Here is a 14102-nt window from a genome sequence, read left to right as displayed (position 1 = left end):
GTTGGGTGGGGTTCAGCACTGTAGCACTGACAGTCTTGGTTGGGTGGGGTTCAGCACTGTAGCACTGACAGTCTTGGTTGGGTGGGTCCAGGACTGTAGCACAGCCAGTCTTGGTTGGGTGGGGTTCAGCACTGTAGCACTGACAGTTTATCTTGTTGCCAGGAAACAGATGTGGTGCTGCTCTATTGCTGGTTTCACTGTAGCACTGACAGTCTTGGTTGAGTGGGTTCAGCACTGTAGCGCTGCCAGTCTTGGTTGGGTGGGTTCAGCACTGTAGCACTGACAGTCTTGGTTGGGTGGGTTCAGCACTGTAGCACAGCCAGTCTTGGTTGGGTGGGTTCAGCACTGTAGCACAGCCAGTCTTGGTTGGGTGGGTTCAGCACTGTAGCACAGCCAGTCTTGGTTGGGTGGGTTCAGCACTGTAGCACAGCCAGTCTTGGTTGGGTGGGGTTCAGCACTGTAGCACTGACAGTCTTGGTTGGGTGGGGTTCAGCACTGTAGCGCTGCCAGTCTTGGTTGGGTGGGGTTCAGCACTGTAGCGCTGCCAGTCTTGGTTGGGTGGGTTCAGCACTGTAGCACAGCCAGTCTTGGTTGGGTGGGTTCAGCACTGTAGCACTGACAGTCTTGGTTGGGTGGGTCCAGCACTGTAGCACTGACAGTCTTGGTTGGGTGGGGTTCAGCACTGTAGCGCTGCCAGTCTTGGTTGGGTGGGGTTCAGCACTGTAGCACTGACAGTCTTGGTTGGGTGGGGTTCAGCACTGTAGCACTGACAGTCTTGGTTGGGTGTGTCCAGCACTGTGGTTGGAGATTATGGGGGAAGAGTTGTATGTGCATTGTACATGATCATCTATGAGAAAGTGTGGCTTCATTCGCCTATCTTTGTATCTCTGTGTGTGTGTGTGTGTGTGTGTGTGTGTGTGTGTGTGTATCCTGACTAGGCCCAGTGCCCAGCCTGAACAGGTGCTGGTCTGGTGCATACTGGAATGTGTTCAGAAGCCCAATGGGCCAATGGGAACAGGGCCAGCACTGCAGGAGGTAGCACAGCTAACTTTTAACACTGAGCTACTGTTCCTAGCTGGGGAAGGAAAATGTTCGCCAAATCATGAAATGTTACTAGCTGTAATAATACCATTTTATTAGTCTTGCAATTGTATTAGTCTTAAATCATGACTTAAAGCTGAACTTTTTTTTATTTTACAACATGTACATGTCTCATATTTTCCTCTGAATTCTTTGTTCCTACTCTGTCATTTCACCGGCTTCATTCACTGAGGATAGTGGCATAATGTATTCAGGAGACACTCCGATATGGAGATGCTTTTTGAAGTTAAAGTCTAGAAGCCAATGGGATTGTCTACTGCAGGATGTCCCATCTATCCATTCATAGTGCTAGCTCCCGTCTCTGTCAGGGCTGGGTGACGATCGGGACAGACTGTTGTCAACCACCCACAAAGCAACCCTGTCTGCTATGATCCCACAGAGCTGATTCAACCCAATGACACACGCATGAATGCATATACAGACATTGCCGTACACACACAGAGACAGACACACACGCGCACACTATGGCTACAGCCACACACACACACACACACACACACACACACACACACACACACACTGGCTACAGCCACATCTAACAGACGCCAACTCTGTCATGGCAATAAAGCCTCTCAGTCATTCTCTGTGGCTGCCATCCCCAGCTCCATATATTGTCTACTATAGTCTCCCTCAGTATAGCACATATGAACACCCTGCAGCCCAGCCTGCTGAACACAACGCATGCATTATACATCACCGTCTGGAGCTACACTGTGTGTGTGTGTCTGCATAGTGATGGGTGTGAATGAGACTTTCTGATTGTATAGATGAGCTGATTGCTGCTGTAATTGGCCAGTGTTTTGGGTGCTGATGCTGAAGGGGGAGATGGGGTCTCCCTCGTAATGAGGGAGAATATGTGTGTGTGCGCGTGTGTGTGGCTTTAGTTGTTTATGGATGGAAATAATTACAGCAAATTATAATGTGTGTCATGGAGGGACAATGTGAGAGGTAAAGGTTGGGAGAAAGAGGAGGGAAGGAATAGAGTGGGAGAGAGCGAGAGGTAGGAGAGGTAGGGTGTTGGGGAAGAGGTAGGAAGGAATGAGAGGGTGTTGGAGAGAGGTAGGGAAAGGAATGAAGGAATGAGGAAAGAGAAGGAATGAAGGTGTTTGAGAGGGGAGAGAGAGGTAGGAAAGAAGAAGGAATGAGAGGGTGTTTGAGAGGTAGGAGAGAGAATGAGAGGTTAGGAAAGAGAAGGAATGAGAGGGTGTTGGAGAGAGGGAGGTAGGAAAGAGAAGGAATGAGAGGGTGTTGGAGAGCGAGAGGTAGGAAAGAGAAGGAATGAGAGGGTGTTGGAGAGAGGGAGGTAGGAAAGAGAAGGAATGAGAGGGTGTTGGAGAGAGAGAGAGGTAGGAAAGAGAAGGAATGAGAGGGTGTTGGAGAGAGAGAGAGGTAGGAAAGAGAAGAATGAATGAGAGGGTGTTGGAGAGAGAGGTAGGAAAGAGAAGGAATGAGAGGGTGTTGGAGAGAGAGAGAGAGAGGTAGGAAAGAGAAGGAATGAGAGGGTGTTGGAGAGAGAGAGGGGTAATAAAGAGAAGGAATGAGAGGGTGTTGGAGAGAGAGAGAGAGAGAGGTAGGAAAGAGAAGGAATGAGAGGGTGATGGAGAGAGAATGGCTTTTGCCGCCTTTGATAGGCCATGAAATGAATGAGCACATTGGATAGAGTTCCATGACTTCATACCTGTCAATGGATTTCAGCTCATCACAATTATCGGTAGATAGATGTGAAAATGACACTTTCAGAAGTGCCTGAATAAGGGAGGCTACTTGTCTTGTTTTAAAGGTGTTGTGAGAGTGTTTGAGATGGTAACCTGTGTGCGCTCCTCTGCACTACTCCATCCAAATCCTTGATCTGTGGTCGGCTCACGTTCTGTCTGTCAGATGTTCGGGTCTGACTAGGGCTGTTTCGGTGACCGTATTACCGCCGCACCAGCAGTCATGACCACAGACAAATTCCCTGTGACCGTTGGTCACGGTAATCCCAATCCAAAACTGTGCACATGAATGGAGCTGATGGATAGCCTACCAAACTGGCTAACGGCCCTCGTTAATGGCCCGGTACCAAGCGCTCTAGTGTCCCTATAATCACTCTCTAAACACTTCATGATTGAATTTGAATATTCTGAATGAGGACAAATGGTGATGGGAGTTAGAGGTCCTGTTTCAAAAGGCAAAGAGCGAGCAGCTGTTAGGGTGTAGAGGCCCCGTGTGTGTGTGTGTGTGTGAGTGAGAGAGCGAAACACACAGGATGGAGGGAGAGACTGCAACTTCTGTTAACTCGCGCTAGACTAACTTCTTGCTCGTTATTTATCATCCCATCTGATTACAGAGTACCTGACTGATTCAAACCGAGAGAAGCTATCTAACTAGGCTAATTGAGGCGAGCCATAATGACTTCTCACCATCCTACAGTTATCCTACACATAACAACCACTCCATTCAGATTATAGTGTAAATAGCAGCCGACCTGTTGGCTTTTGGGCGTTGTAGCCTTTCTTTCTCATTTCACTTTTAATTCTGTCCTTTTAATTCCATTTTCCATTGATAAACTATCTACTAACCTTATTGCTACACACGCAGAGCAGCAATGGAATTGTCTCTCTCTCGCCGCTGGAAGTGCAACCATCAGAGCCTTACCATCAGAGCCTTACCATCAGAGCCTTACCATCAGAGCCTTACCATCAGAGCCTTACCATCAGATAGAAGCTATCACTTTATTAGTGACTTATTAGTCACATGCAATACTTATGTTTTTCTAAGTGATTTCTAAGACATTCCCAGGTTTATAGGCCTATCACGACTAAATAAATAATAGGTGTTTATTGTGATGGTCAATGCTATATTAAATGGATTTATTTTGTCTTTTTAAAATGTAGATGTTCAAAAGGCACCTTAAACACGTTGATGTTAATTAACGGTCAGAGGTGGGGTTTACTCCGGAAGGTGGTGATTGAGCCCTAGTTTGTTCCACCATTCAGGACTGCAGTTTTGATCACTGTCTGTCACTGGCCAAAATATCAAATATAGGGCCTGATCAGAGCCTGGACACACACACACACACACACACAGCACCATGGTCTTGTAGCGGACACTTCACTGGAAGCCACAGAGCGGAGGAGCAGAACTTGGGAAGGTTGAACACCAGGGAGTAGATGAGTTTGGTTTTGGCACAGGCATTGACTGATCAGAGCTCAAATGGATGTAGGATTTCAATGTATTATATCCCATGTCTCTTTTTTTGTGCTCCTGAATTATACATCCACGCATCTCTGCTACACATTAAAGTGTAGTAGATTATCATGATTGTGTTTTATAATACATGCACAGCTCCCACTGCGCTATGCAGAGACAAAGCACAGGCTGTCCTCGGGAATGTTGTGGAACATCCACTGTCTTTATGCGCCCCCTTTGACCTCCCACCTCTGAACTTGATGAATCTCAGTTTTTTCCCTTTCTTACCTATCACGCTGACAGTCCTCCACTTTTCCGTGGGGGAACACCATTTGATGAATCTCAGCTGGTTGCTTTTTCCTTTCTTATCGCTCTGACTGGTGCTGTGATGTAATGGTCTCCCATCCAAAATGTCCCAGGTTTATGGACCATAGTGAGTTCACTGCCCAGCCCTGGATCAGAGCAGTTGATGAGCTGCCTGACATTAAAGAGATGGACAGCTATAGACTGCCAACCACTACAGTATAATAACCAGTAAGAGACTGGGGGGTGGGGGGAGATGGGAGGGGGTGTTATCTTACGGTCTATATCAAGCAGATGTGAATTGTGATTGGATTGTATTGATGCTCATGCAAGGTTACTCATCGTGCGAGGTTAGCTTGCTAAACTAGCTTCACTTCATGTCCCAAGCGTCAATTTCTCAATGAGCAATAGGAGCACAGAAAGAGAGAGAAATGTACCTTTCAGTGACTCCATGTGGCATGAAGTTATAGCGGAAAACAAGGTGGCTCAACGTAAACAACAACAGGGAAAAACACTGGTGAGCAGGTGTGTGATTCAATCTGCACTGTGTCCTTTGTGTCTGAGAGAGTGGAAGAACAAAGGAGAGCGTGAGAGAGAAAGAACAAGAAGTTGTGTGTGAGAGAGAACAAGAGACAGAGAGGGAGGAGAGAGGGAGGGAATGACAGAGAGAGAGAATGAAAGAAGGGGAGATATAGAGTTCAATATAGAAACCCAAATCAAAATCAAAGTTTATTGGTTGCGTACACAATTTTGCAGATGTTATCGCAGGTGCTCATTTTATGCCTCTCCAACAGTGCAGCAATATCTAGCAATACAATAACTATACACACAAAATCCAAAAGTATAAAAAGAACAAGAAATTAAGACATCACACACAAGCTGTGGCCTCCTCTGATTTTTTTTTTTTAAATAAAAATTATTTTTTGGGGAATGAGCAGACCATTTGGCAGTGTGCTGGGAGGGTTTTCCTCACAGAGGTAATGCAGCCTTGGCGTTGTACTATGTACTATGCATCTGCTGCTCTTCACTTTTAATGGGACTGCTCTGGTGGGGCTATTTGCTTTCCCTGTTCTAGGGGTTGACATGGCAACCATACACTGTCTGGACTACGGGAGATGAGAGGGGATGTCCTTGCTCTCCTCCCTCTGACTTTGAAGAGGAAAATGAAGAGTGGAATTCAACTGTGAAAACATGTAGTTGATGTGAAGTTGAATAAGTGTTGCTGCTATTTTGAAATAAAATAAGCTCTTCGTTTCCAGGAGTAAGTGTACGTGCGAGTGATGGCAGGTTGAGTGTGATTATGGGATTGTCTGTGTTATTGCTGCAGTCACAGACAGACAGGCTTTCTCCTCAGTTTATTCATTTGTGTTTGTCTGCGTGTGTGACTATTGTCAGTGTAGTGGACGACTGAGCTGTTATCTGGTGTGTGAGTCTAAATGAATCTGCATGTGGTGTTTAATCCTTTTAACTGTGGTCACGGATCCACTTCTCACGTGAAGCAACAGGGGACACACACTGTCCAGATGAAGAAAAAAAAAATTGGTCGACCAAAAGCCGTCTGTTCTTTTGACCAATCGATTGATTGACATGTTTAAACGTGTATTTTTTTCATATATACACACCCTATGTGTTTTTTATTAAAATCAACTATTTGCAAACCTTAACCTGACCCAACTATTCTCCTCCGGCTCCTAATGGCTGGTAATAGGCTACACAAAGAGTTGGCAACATTTCTCATGTGGAATGCTAATTTATCTTACCATTTCTACCTATCTGCATGCCTGTTATGGTTTTCATATGCACATTTTTATGAAACGGTTTAATTTAATTTATAATAATGTCTTTATCTCAAAATCATTGTCATGTGGTTTTATTTTAAAAAATCAATCTAAATGAAAATGATACAAACCTAAAAAGTAACTTATATTGCCATTGCCAACTATGTGAAAATAGCCTACCTAAAGCCAACAAATAAAAACATTGCAGCCTGCAGGTAGAAAATATCCGGATGAAAAATGAATATAAATGCTATAAATCGCACACTGAGTGGTTATCGAAAGGGAGAGAACTCGGAAGATGTTTAAAATACATTGAGGAACTATTGTAAATCTCAATGGATGTAAAACAGACTTAGTTTGCTTGCCGTTTGAGGTGAAGAAAACACTACTCTGAGAAGCTCCACAGGTCGTTAGTGGTGGTGCGTTAAGCCAATCAGATCCAATCAGATCCCGAAATGAGCACATCTCTATGCCTACTTCTATGTACAATCAGGCCAGGTAGCCTATAGGCCTACTTCTATGTACAATCAGGCCAGGTAGCCTATAGGCCTACTTCTATGTACAATCAGGCCAGGTAGCCTATAGGCCTACTTCTATGTACAATCAGGCCAGGTAGCCTATAGGCCTACTTCTATGTGTGTGCATCATTACTCAACATTGATAGGAGCGCTCCAAACAAGACAATGACTAAATAATCAAGTCGTAAATGGAATGAAATAAACTGTAACCAAAGTAACAAACGTTGTAGATTAGAAATGACATGTACATTTGATAAATGTACGACTGGTGATATATGTAGTGGGGGAATTGACATACACTGACAATCAAATGTGAACAATTCACACAAGGAAGTTGTGGAACGGTGAATGTGCACACATTGGCAGGAGAGAGCGCATTATGGAGAGAGAAGTGCATTGTGCATCTGGGCGCAGGGTCAATCTGACGTCTGCATTGGCCATGCAGAATTTAGGCTGATTATGGCCTCAGCAGAAGTCAGGGCATTCATACTTCTTGCGCTTTGCAGAGCTGTTGTCAAGGACGTGAGTTTGTGTTGATACAGGATGTACCCCCCCCACCTACCGTCAACAAATCATGTCCACGTGGAGCAATACAGAGCCCTCCACATTGTTACAACATTTTGGAGGCGCATGGCGATGAGCTTGATTTGCCCTCTGCATGCCTCTATCGGCTCCGCATTTACGTCACACCCTCCATGTGGCGCCTCCTACCACATTTTTGGATCAAACATATTGGCTTTTTCTAGGCCTCCGCAATGGATTAGTTCACTGAGATGGGAGCATATATTTGTTACTGCTCGGCTTAATCTCTGTCGAACAACAGCCTAACGACAAAACAGTCAACTAATTGGGATTGGTTTTCATTGAGCCTGGTCTCCCAGTAGAATCCCAATAGGACCCCGTAACCCATTCCAGCCCGAGGGGTAATCCGCTTAATACTGCTGCACATTGATCCTCATATCATTTCTATTCATTACAATCACTCACAACTAGCTTTTTATTGGGGACAACAGATCAATTTTGTCTGCGCACGTTTCTGTGAGTGTGTATCCATGTGAGCGAGCATCTCTGCGAATATGTGTGTACGTTTCTGTGAGTGTGTATCCATGTGAGCATGCATCTCTGTCTGCGTATATGTGTGTACGTTTCTGTGAGTGTGTATCCATGTGAGCGTGCATCTCTGTCTGCGAATATGTGTGTACGTTTCTGTGAGTGTGTATCCATGAGCCCTGCCCCATGTAACACCACACAGTGTGGTGCTGACTGACACACACAGTGGCCTGGCAGACACACACACCTGAAGGTCACCATTAGTTACAGACAGTTTTTGTGAGTGTGTATCCATGTGTGTGTGCATCTCTGTCTGTGAATATGTGTGTGTTTCTGTGAGTGTGTTTCCATGTGCCCTGTGTGTGTGTGTGTGTTTCTCACAGTGTGTGTGTGTGTGTGTTTCACACACAGTGGCCTGTGTAGTGTGTGTGTGTGTGTGTTTCTCACCTGTGTGTGTTTCTCACAGTGTTGTTACAGACAGTTTCTTTGTGTTTTTGTGTGTGTGTGTTTCTCACAGTGTGTAGTGTGTGTGTGTGTGTGTGTGTGTGTGTGTGTGTGTTTCTCACTGTGTGTGTGTGTGTGTGTGTGTGTGTGTGTGTTTCTCACTGTGTGTGTGTTTCTCACTGTGTGTGTGTTTCTCACTGTGTGTGTGTTTCTCACAGTGTGTAGTGTGTGTGTGTGTGTGTGTTTCTCACAGTGTGTGTGTGCGCGTGCCCATGAGGACTCTTATCTTCTCTTATCCCAGTTCATCAGCATCATTCTATATAAATCATCTTCCAGTTCAGTTACAACAGACATATCAAAACAACAGATTTGAAGCTGTATACAAAGCAGACTAGTCTGTAAATATAGACGGAGATAAAGAATGTGTCTGCAGCAGAGAAGGACAAGGACATAGAGGGAGGGAGAGAGTGCATAGATTGCAGCCTACAAATATGATAAATGCTATGGCATTATATTACCTAGATATAGAGGTATTCAGTTGGCGTGTGCCTGCCTGTATGCATACATGCTGTAGTGTGTGTGTGTGATCTCCATGTCAGGGTTGGAGTAATGATAGTGACCGCTGTAATGACTTGACAGAGCCCTGTGCTGCTGTCATAAAGCTGTACAACAGGGAGGAGTATGGTTCAGAAAGTGCTAACCTCAGGGTCTGTCATTACACAGCCCCCGCACACATACACCTGGCCAGTGGACACAATGTGCTGCTGTATTGCTGTGCTATAATCAAAGTCTGGCAGAGAGAGCGAGAGACGCTGTGTCATAATGACCCCATATTGACCCTTCAGTCTCCTGGGCTTGTGTGTTTGTAGAGCTCGGTTTTCATGGCCGATCCCTTCAGTGAGAGACAACACACACCGGTGGCTCCACTCTGGTCATTGACCTGTTTAGTCATGAGAGACAGTCAGAGGTCTGTGGCTTAGTCAGTCAGTCGTCTGGGAGAGGTTTAATGACATAGCACGGGCCTTTAATCTGCAGACCAAGGGCTCTGAATGACTGCGCTTGGAATAGGAGAGACTGGGCTGTGCAGTGTGCATGCCTGATTTAGGCATGTTTGTGTGAGAGAATGTTTGATAGTGTGAGATTCAAGATGGTGCCGTTTCTGGCTTGTGAGTGTGTGCACTGAGTATACCAAACAGGAACACCTTCCTAATATTGAGTTGCACCCCTCTCTTTGTCCTCAGAACAGCCTGAATTCACCGGGGCATGGACTCTACAAGGTGTCAAAGGCATTCCACATGGATGCTGGCCCATGTTGACTCTAATGCTTCCCACAGTTGTGTCAAGTTGGCTGGATGTTCTTTGGGTGGTGGACCATTCTTGATACACACGGGAAACTGTTGAGCATGAAATATTAAGCAGCATTGCAGTTCTTGACACAAACCGGTGCGCCTGGCACCTACTACCATACCCTGTTCAAAGTCACTTAAATATTTTGTCTTGCCCACTCACCCTCTGAATGGCACACATACACAATCCATGTCTCAGTTGTCTCAAAGGTTAACAAAGGATTTTTAAGCCATTAAATTCACTACATCTACACTGATGGAAGTGAATTTAACAAGTGACATCAATAAAGGATCATATCTTTCGCCTGGATTCACCTGGTCAGTCTGTCATGGTATGTTCAGGAAATCTACAGGAAACAAAATGTATCGTGGTGCTTGGCTGAAGCTGTGAGCTCTGCTACACCACAGGTCCGGGGTTTGGGCAGGCTGCTTCTGCTTTGACTTTGCCAGGGAATGTCATCCTAATGACATGGTCCAGCCTGCAGCCAGACAGCCTGCTGCTCACTAACTAACGATAAGCCATAAGCCACTGCACCCTCTGCGCCATCATGTCACACTGTCACTGCAACATGCTAATACATTTACTCTGTCTGTCCCCAGTACTCTCACACGCCTGCCTCTCCAGTGTGTCTCTTCTCCTTCACTACCACTGATACATATAATAGATAGATACATTATCAATCTATTGCTTATACCTATCAAATGTTGTCGGATCAGTGGTCGTGAAGGAAAGGAAGCGGTTTGAGACTATTGGGACTTGCCATGTTTTTTTCCCATGTTGCTAAGTTCTGTTTTGATGTGTCAGACTTACGTTTCATGTTCATGCTTGTCTCATTCATCATGCTTTAATCATTGATTCATTTTGCTTTTGTGTGCTACGTTTGCGTTTGTTTTGACATGGGCTGTTTTTTTGTTTGTTTCCTCTGTCCCTTTTCTGCATGTGCCTCCCATAGCTTTGTACCAATGGCTAGAGGCTGACCGATACAGCAAGGTAAACTCCACCAACTGAATCCCAGGGACCCTGATACTAAGCATAGTGTCCCCTCTCTCCCTTCAGATACTAACTTGCATAGTGTCCCCTCTCTCCCTTCAGAACTCCACCAACTGAATCCCATGTAGGGGTGTACAACTCTCTCTCCCTTCAGATACTAACTTGCATAGTGTCCCCTCTCTCCCTTCAGATACTAACTTGCATAGTGTCCCCTCTCTCCCTTCAAATACTAACTTGCATATAGTGTCCCCTCTCTCCCCTCAGATACTAACTTGCATAGTGTCTCCTCTTCCTTCATCTCGCCCTCATCCTTTTTCAGACCCTCCTTCTCCCCATGTCTATCTTTCCATATATCTCGCTCTCTCTTCCGGTCGACCCTTCCCCGGTCATTTGAATGTGGGTCAGATTCTCAGAGCTTGTTATTCTGAATCAGTCACTCTCCTCTGAAGTGGGCTATTTTTACCTTCATCCTTCTCCTCTTTCTCTTATGAAAGAGTTTTACCAGGCTATTTCTCTCTTCTCTCACTGTTGTTTTTGAGAGTGGGGGTTTGGTTTTCTCCTCTCTCTCTTTCTCTCTCCCTTATTTCACGTGTGTGTCCTAGTTTAACTTTGAGAGACAGAGTGAGTAAGTGAGATGGAGAGAATGAGTAAGAGAGAGAGAGAGAGTGTCATTAGAGAGGAAAGAGGCTTAGGCCCTCTCCTCTCTGTCCTGTCCACTCCTGTTTGTCTCAGCTAAGGGCATTGAGAGTTTAGTCATCCTTCATTTGCCAGTTCAGATCACTGCACCTCCACACAGACACAGAAACCAGGAGCTAACCCACTGGCACTGCAACCCACAAGTCACCTAGGCAAGAGATGGCAGGATAGTGTGTGTGTGCGTGTTTCGAGAGCAAAGGAGATGCAGAGTGCTTAACAGCAGATGAACGTCTTGGCGTGTTTACATGCTAAAGACATGCCATCCATTTAGCATAGGATATCTGGAAAGTCTAGTGTTGGAAATTCAACGATTAACACACAGACACAGACAGACACACACACACACACACAGAGAGAGAGAGAGACATCCCTCTGGAGGACTGAGGTTATCCAGCTGTAACCTTTGTTTTTTCTCTAGTCTCTACATGACAGAGTGGGAGAGTGTTCACCAACACTGCCAAAATGTCAACTTCCCAAGGCATTATTCATCTCTTATCGCGCGCGCGCGCACACACACACACACACACACACTGATACAATAACACTAATGCCTAAAGCGTTAGCCAAAGCCCTAGCTCACGTCAGCCATCAGTATCCGTCAAAGCAGTGCAGGTTAAGGCTTGTCTAACATCTCTACTCTTCCATCTCCTTACATTAACTCAGCAGTGTGTCCCCATCTCGCCTCATTCCTCCCCCACGCAGCCCTCACACTCCGGAGACGAACCGTTTGTGTGTGTGTATGTCATTTCCTTGTTTACTAGTATAGGAGAAGAAGATTGCAATGGTAAACTGTCCACGAGATTGTCCCGCTACGACAGCAAACTAAATCAACAACATGTACAGTTTGTGTTGTAAACACTGTAACCTTCCAATCGTTCTTACTGATGGTGATAGACTATTCATCTTACGATCTCTGCAAAACACATGACATTGATCTGAGATAGTTGCATTCGCCATGGAGACCACTCATTGTGTCACATTTAAAACAATCACTCTGCTCCTCCCTCCGTTCTCCTCATCCTTCCACGACCCTCTGACCTCGCTCGTATCATCAAAAGGCGCGGAAAAGGTCATCATGATCGATACGACCCGGCCCATCTCACGGTTCTTTTCACTTGTCTGAAATCAGTGGGGGTTGGTCTCCCTTTTGTTGCTGTAGTATTGGAGACCTAGTCACCCACAGTTAAGTAAATAATGTGCCTGGATTAGTAAATAATGTGCCTGGATTAGCGCTAAGATTTAATGGCCGACTGAGACTTCTTTGTAAACAGAGTTGATTGGAAGCAACAGTCAACAGTTGGACAATCATGATTATGGCTTGTTAGTTTTGGTATTGTCTCTTTGTTGGGGTTCAATGTCTGTAGTAACTAGGTCATCTGATTCCATGCTAGGAAGCTTCAGAGAAGGCACACAGTACTGAAGGAAATGGATAAGACTCGATTGCACAAATCTTATTACTGCTTAGCTAAACTAAGCTAATGACACGGTCCCAGCTGCTCCTTGCTCAGTGGACCTGATGTTGCAGTCAGTGCAGCTGTCTGACACATGAGCCAACATGTCCTGCTTATACTCCATTAGACACACTGCTGCCCCATTAAAGCATTGAAGCACTGAAGCTTTTAGCAGCCTAGCATAAAGGCTGGGGATTAATGATGTAGATGTGTTGTTCACTACACCTTTCTGTTTTACACATGATGCTGGCAAAGTGAGGGGAACCAGAACAAGAAAGGCCGGCATGGGGAAATATTTATTGTTGTGCTACGAAGCTTTCCACTTCCCCTTCCCACACACATCTGTTGACAACATTCTGAGATATCCCAGAATGCTGTGCAACATATAGCTGTGCTCATTCTTGTTTTCTTCCTCCTTGTGTTCCCTTATGATGATCTTTGATCCCCTCTTATGCACACACACTTTGACACACACCAATATCTTTTAGTTAGTCAACTTGGTTGTCCAGAGACTTGACCTCTCTATCTCTCTCTTTCTCTCTCCCTCTCTAGGGGAGAACTTTGAGCAGAGCCCCCTGAAGCGGACGTTCAAGTCTAAAGTCCTGGCCCACTACCCTGAGAATGTGGAGTGGAACCCTTTCGACCAGGATGCTGTCAACATGGTGGGTGAACCATCGCTGAGCTCTGAGCAAAACTGAGTGTTGGATGGATGGATGGATGGATGGATGGAGGAACCATATTTGAGAAATAAGGGCAGGTTTGGGGGGTAGCTGATTACTTATAATCAGTTACATGTAATCTGATTACGGAAAAACTGTAACTATAATCAGTTATGTAACTGGCCCAAAAAATGTAATCAGATTAGATACTTTTGAAAAACTAGATTACTTATTGGATTACTTTTTAATTCAGAAAGGATGTTTGTGAAAAAATACATCGATACTTTTCAGTTTTCTCAGTGACGTTCAATTCAGCATTGAAAAACAGGACGTGTTTTAGTTTGTTCCACATGAGCAAGTCTGACCACAAGTCAGAGACCACTATCATGACACACTACATGTGTTTGATGGATCATTTTTGTCTTTATCTAATGCCTCTTAAGGGGAAACTAATCCAAAAGTGATAGTAATCAGATTACATTACTGAGTTTGGGTAATCCAAAAGTTACTTTACTTATTACAATTTTGGACAGGTAACTAGTAACCGTAATGGATTACATTTAGAAAGTAACCTACTTAACCCTGAATGAGGGGAGT

General features: G+C 45.0%; 1 protein-coding gene across 4 annotated transcripts in view; it reads left to right on the top strand.

Annotated features, from left to right (window-relative positions):
* The window catches only part of LOC135515944 (DENN domain-containing protein 5B-like), a 70844-nt gene that overhangs the window by 24872 nt on the left and 31870 nt on the right, over nucleotides 1–14102 (top strand). For all 4 annotated transcript variants that reach the window (XM_064939826.1, XM_064939824.1, XM_064939825.1 and 1 more), the window contains exon 2: nucleotides 13399–13508. In XM_064939826.1, coding sequence (XP_064795898.1) covers nucleotides 13399–13508 — 110 coding nt within the window. The remainder of the gene's footprint in view (nucleotides 1–13398; nucleotides 13509–14102) is intronic.

The sequence above is a fragment of the Oncorhynchus masou genome, chromosome 27 (assembly GCF_036934945.1).
Source record: "Oncorhynchus masou masou isolate Uvic2021 chromosome 27, UVic_Omas_1.1, whole genome shotgun sequence".
Taxonomy (NCBI): Eukaryota; Metazoa; Chordata; class Actinopteri; order Salmoniformes; family Salmonidae; genus Oncorhynchus; species Oncorhynchus masou.
The sequence above is the reverse complement of the archived record's forward strand: the minus strand, read 5'-3'. Positions and strand labels throughout refer to the sequence as shown.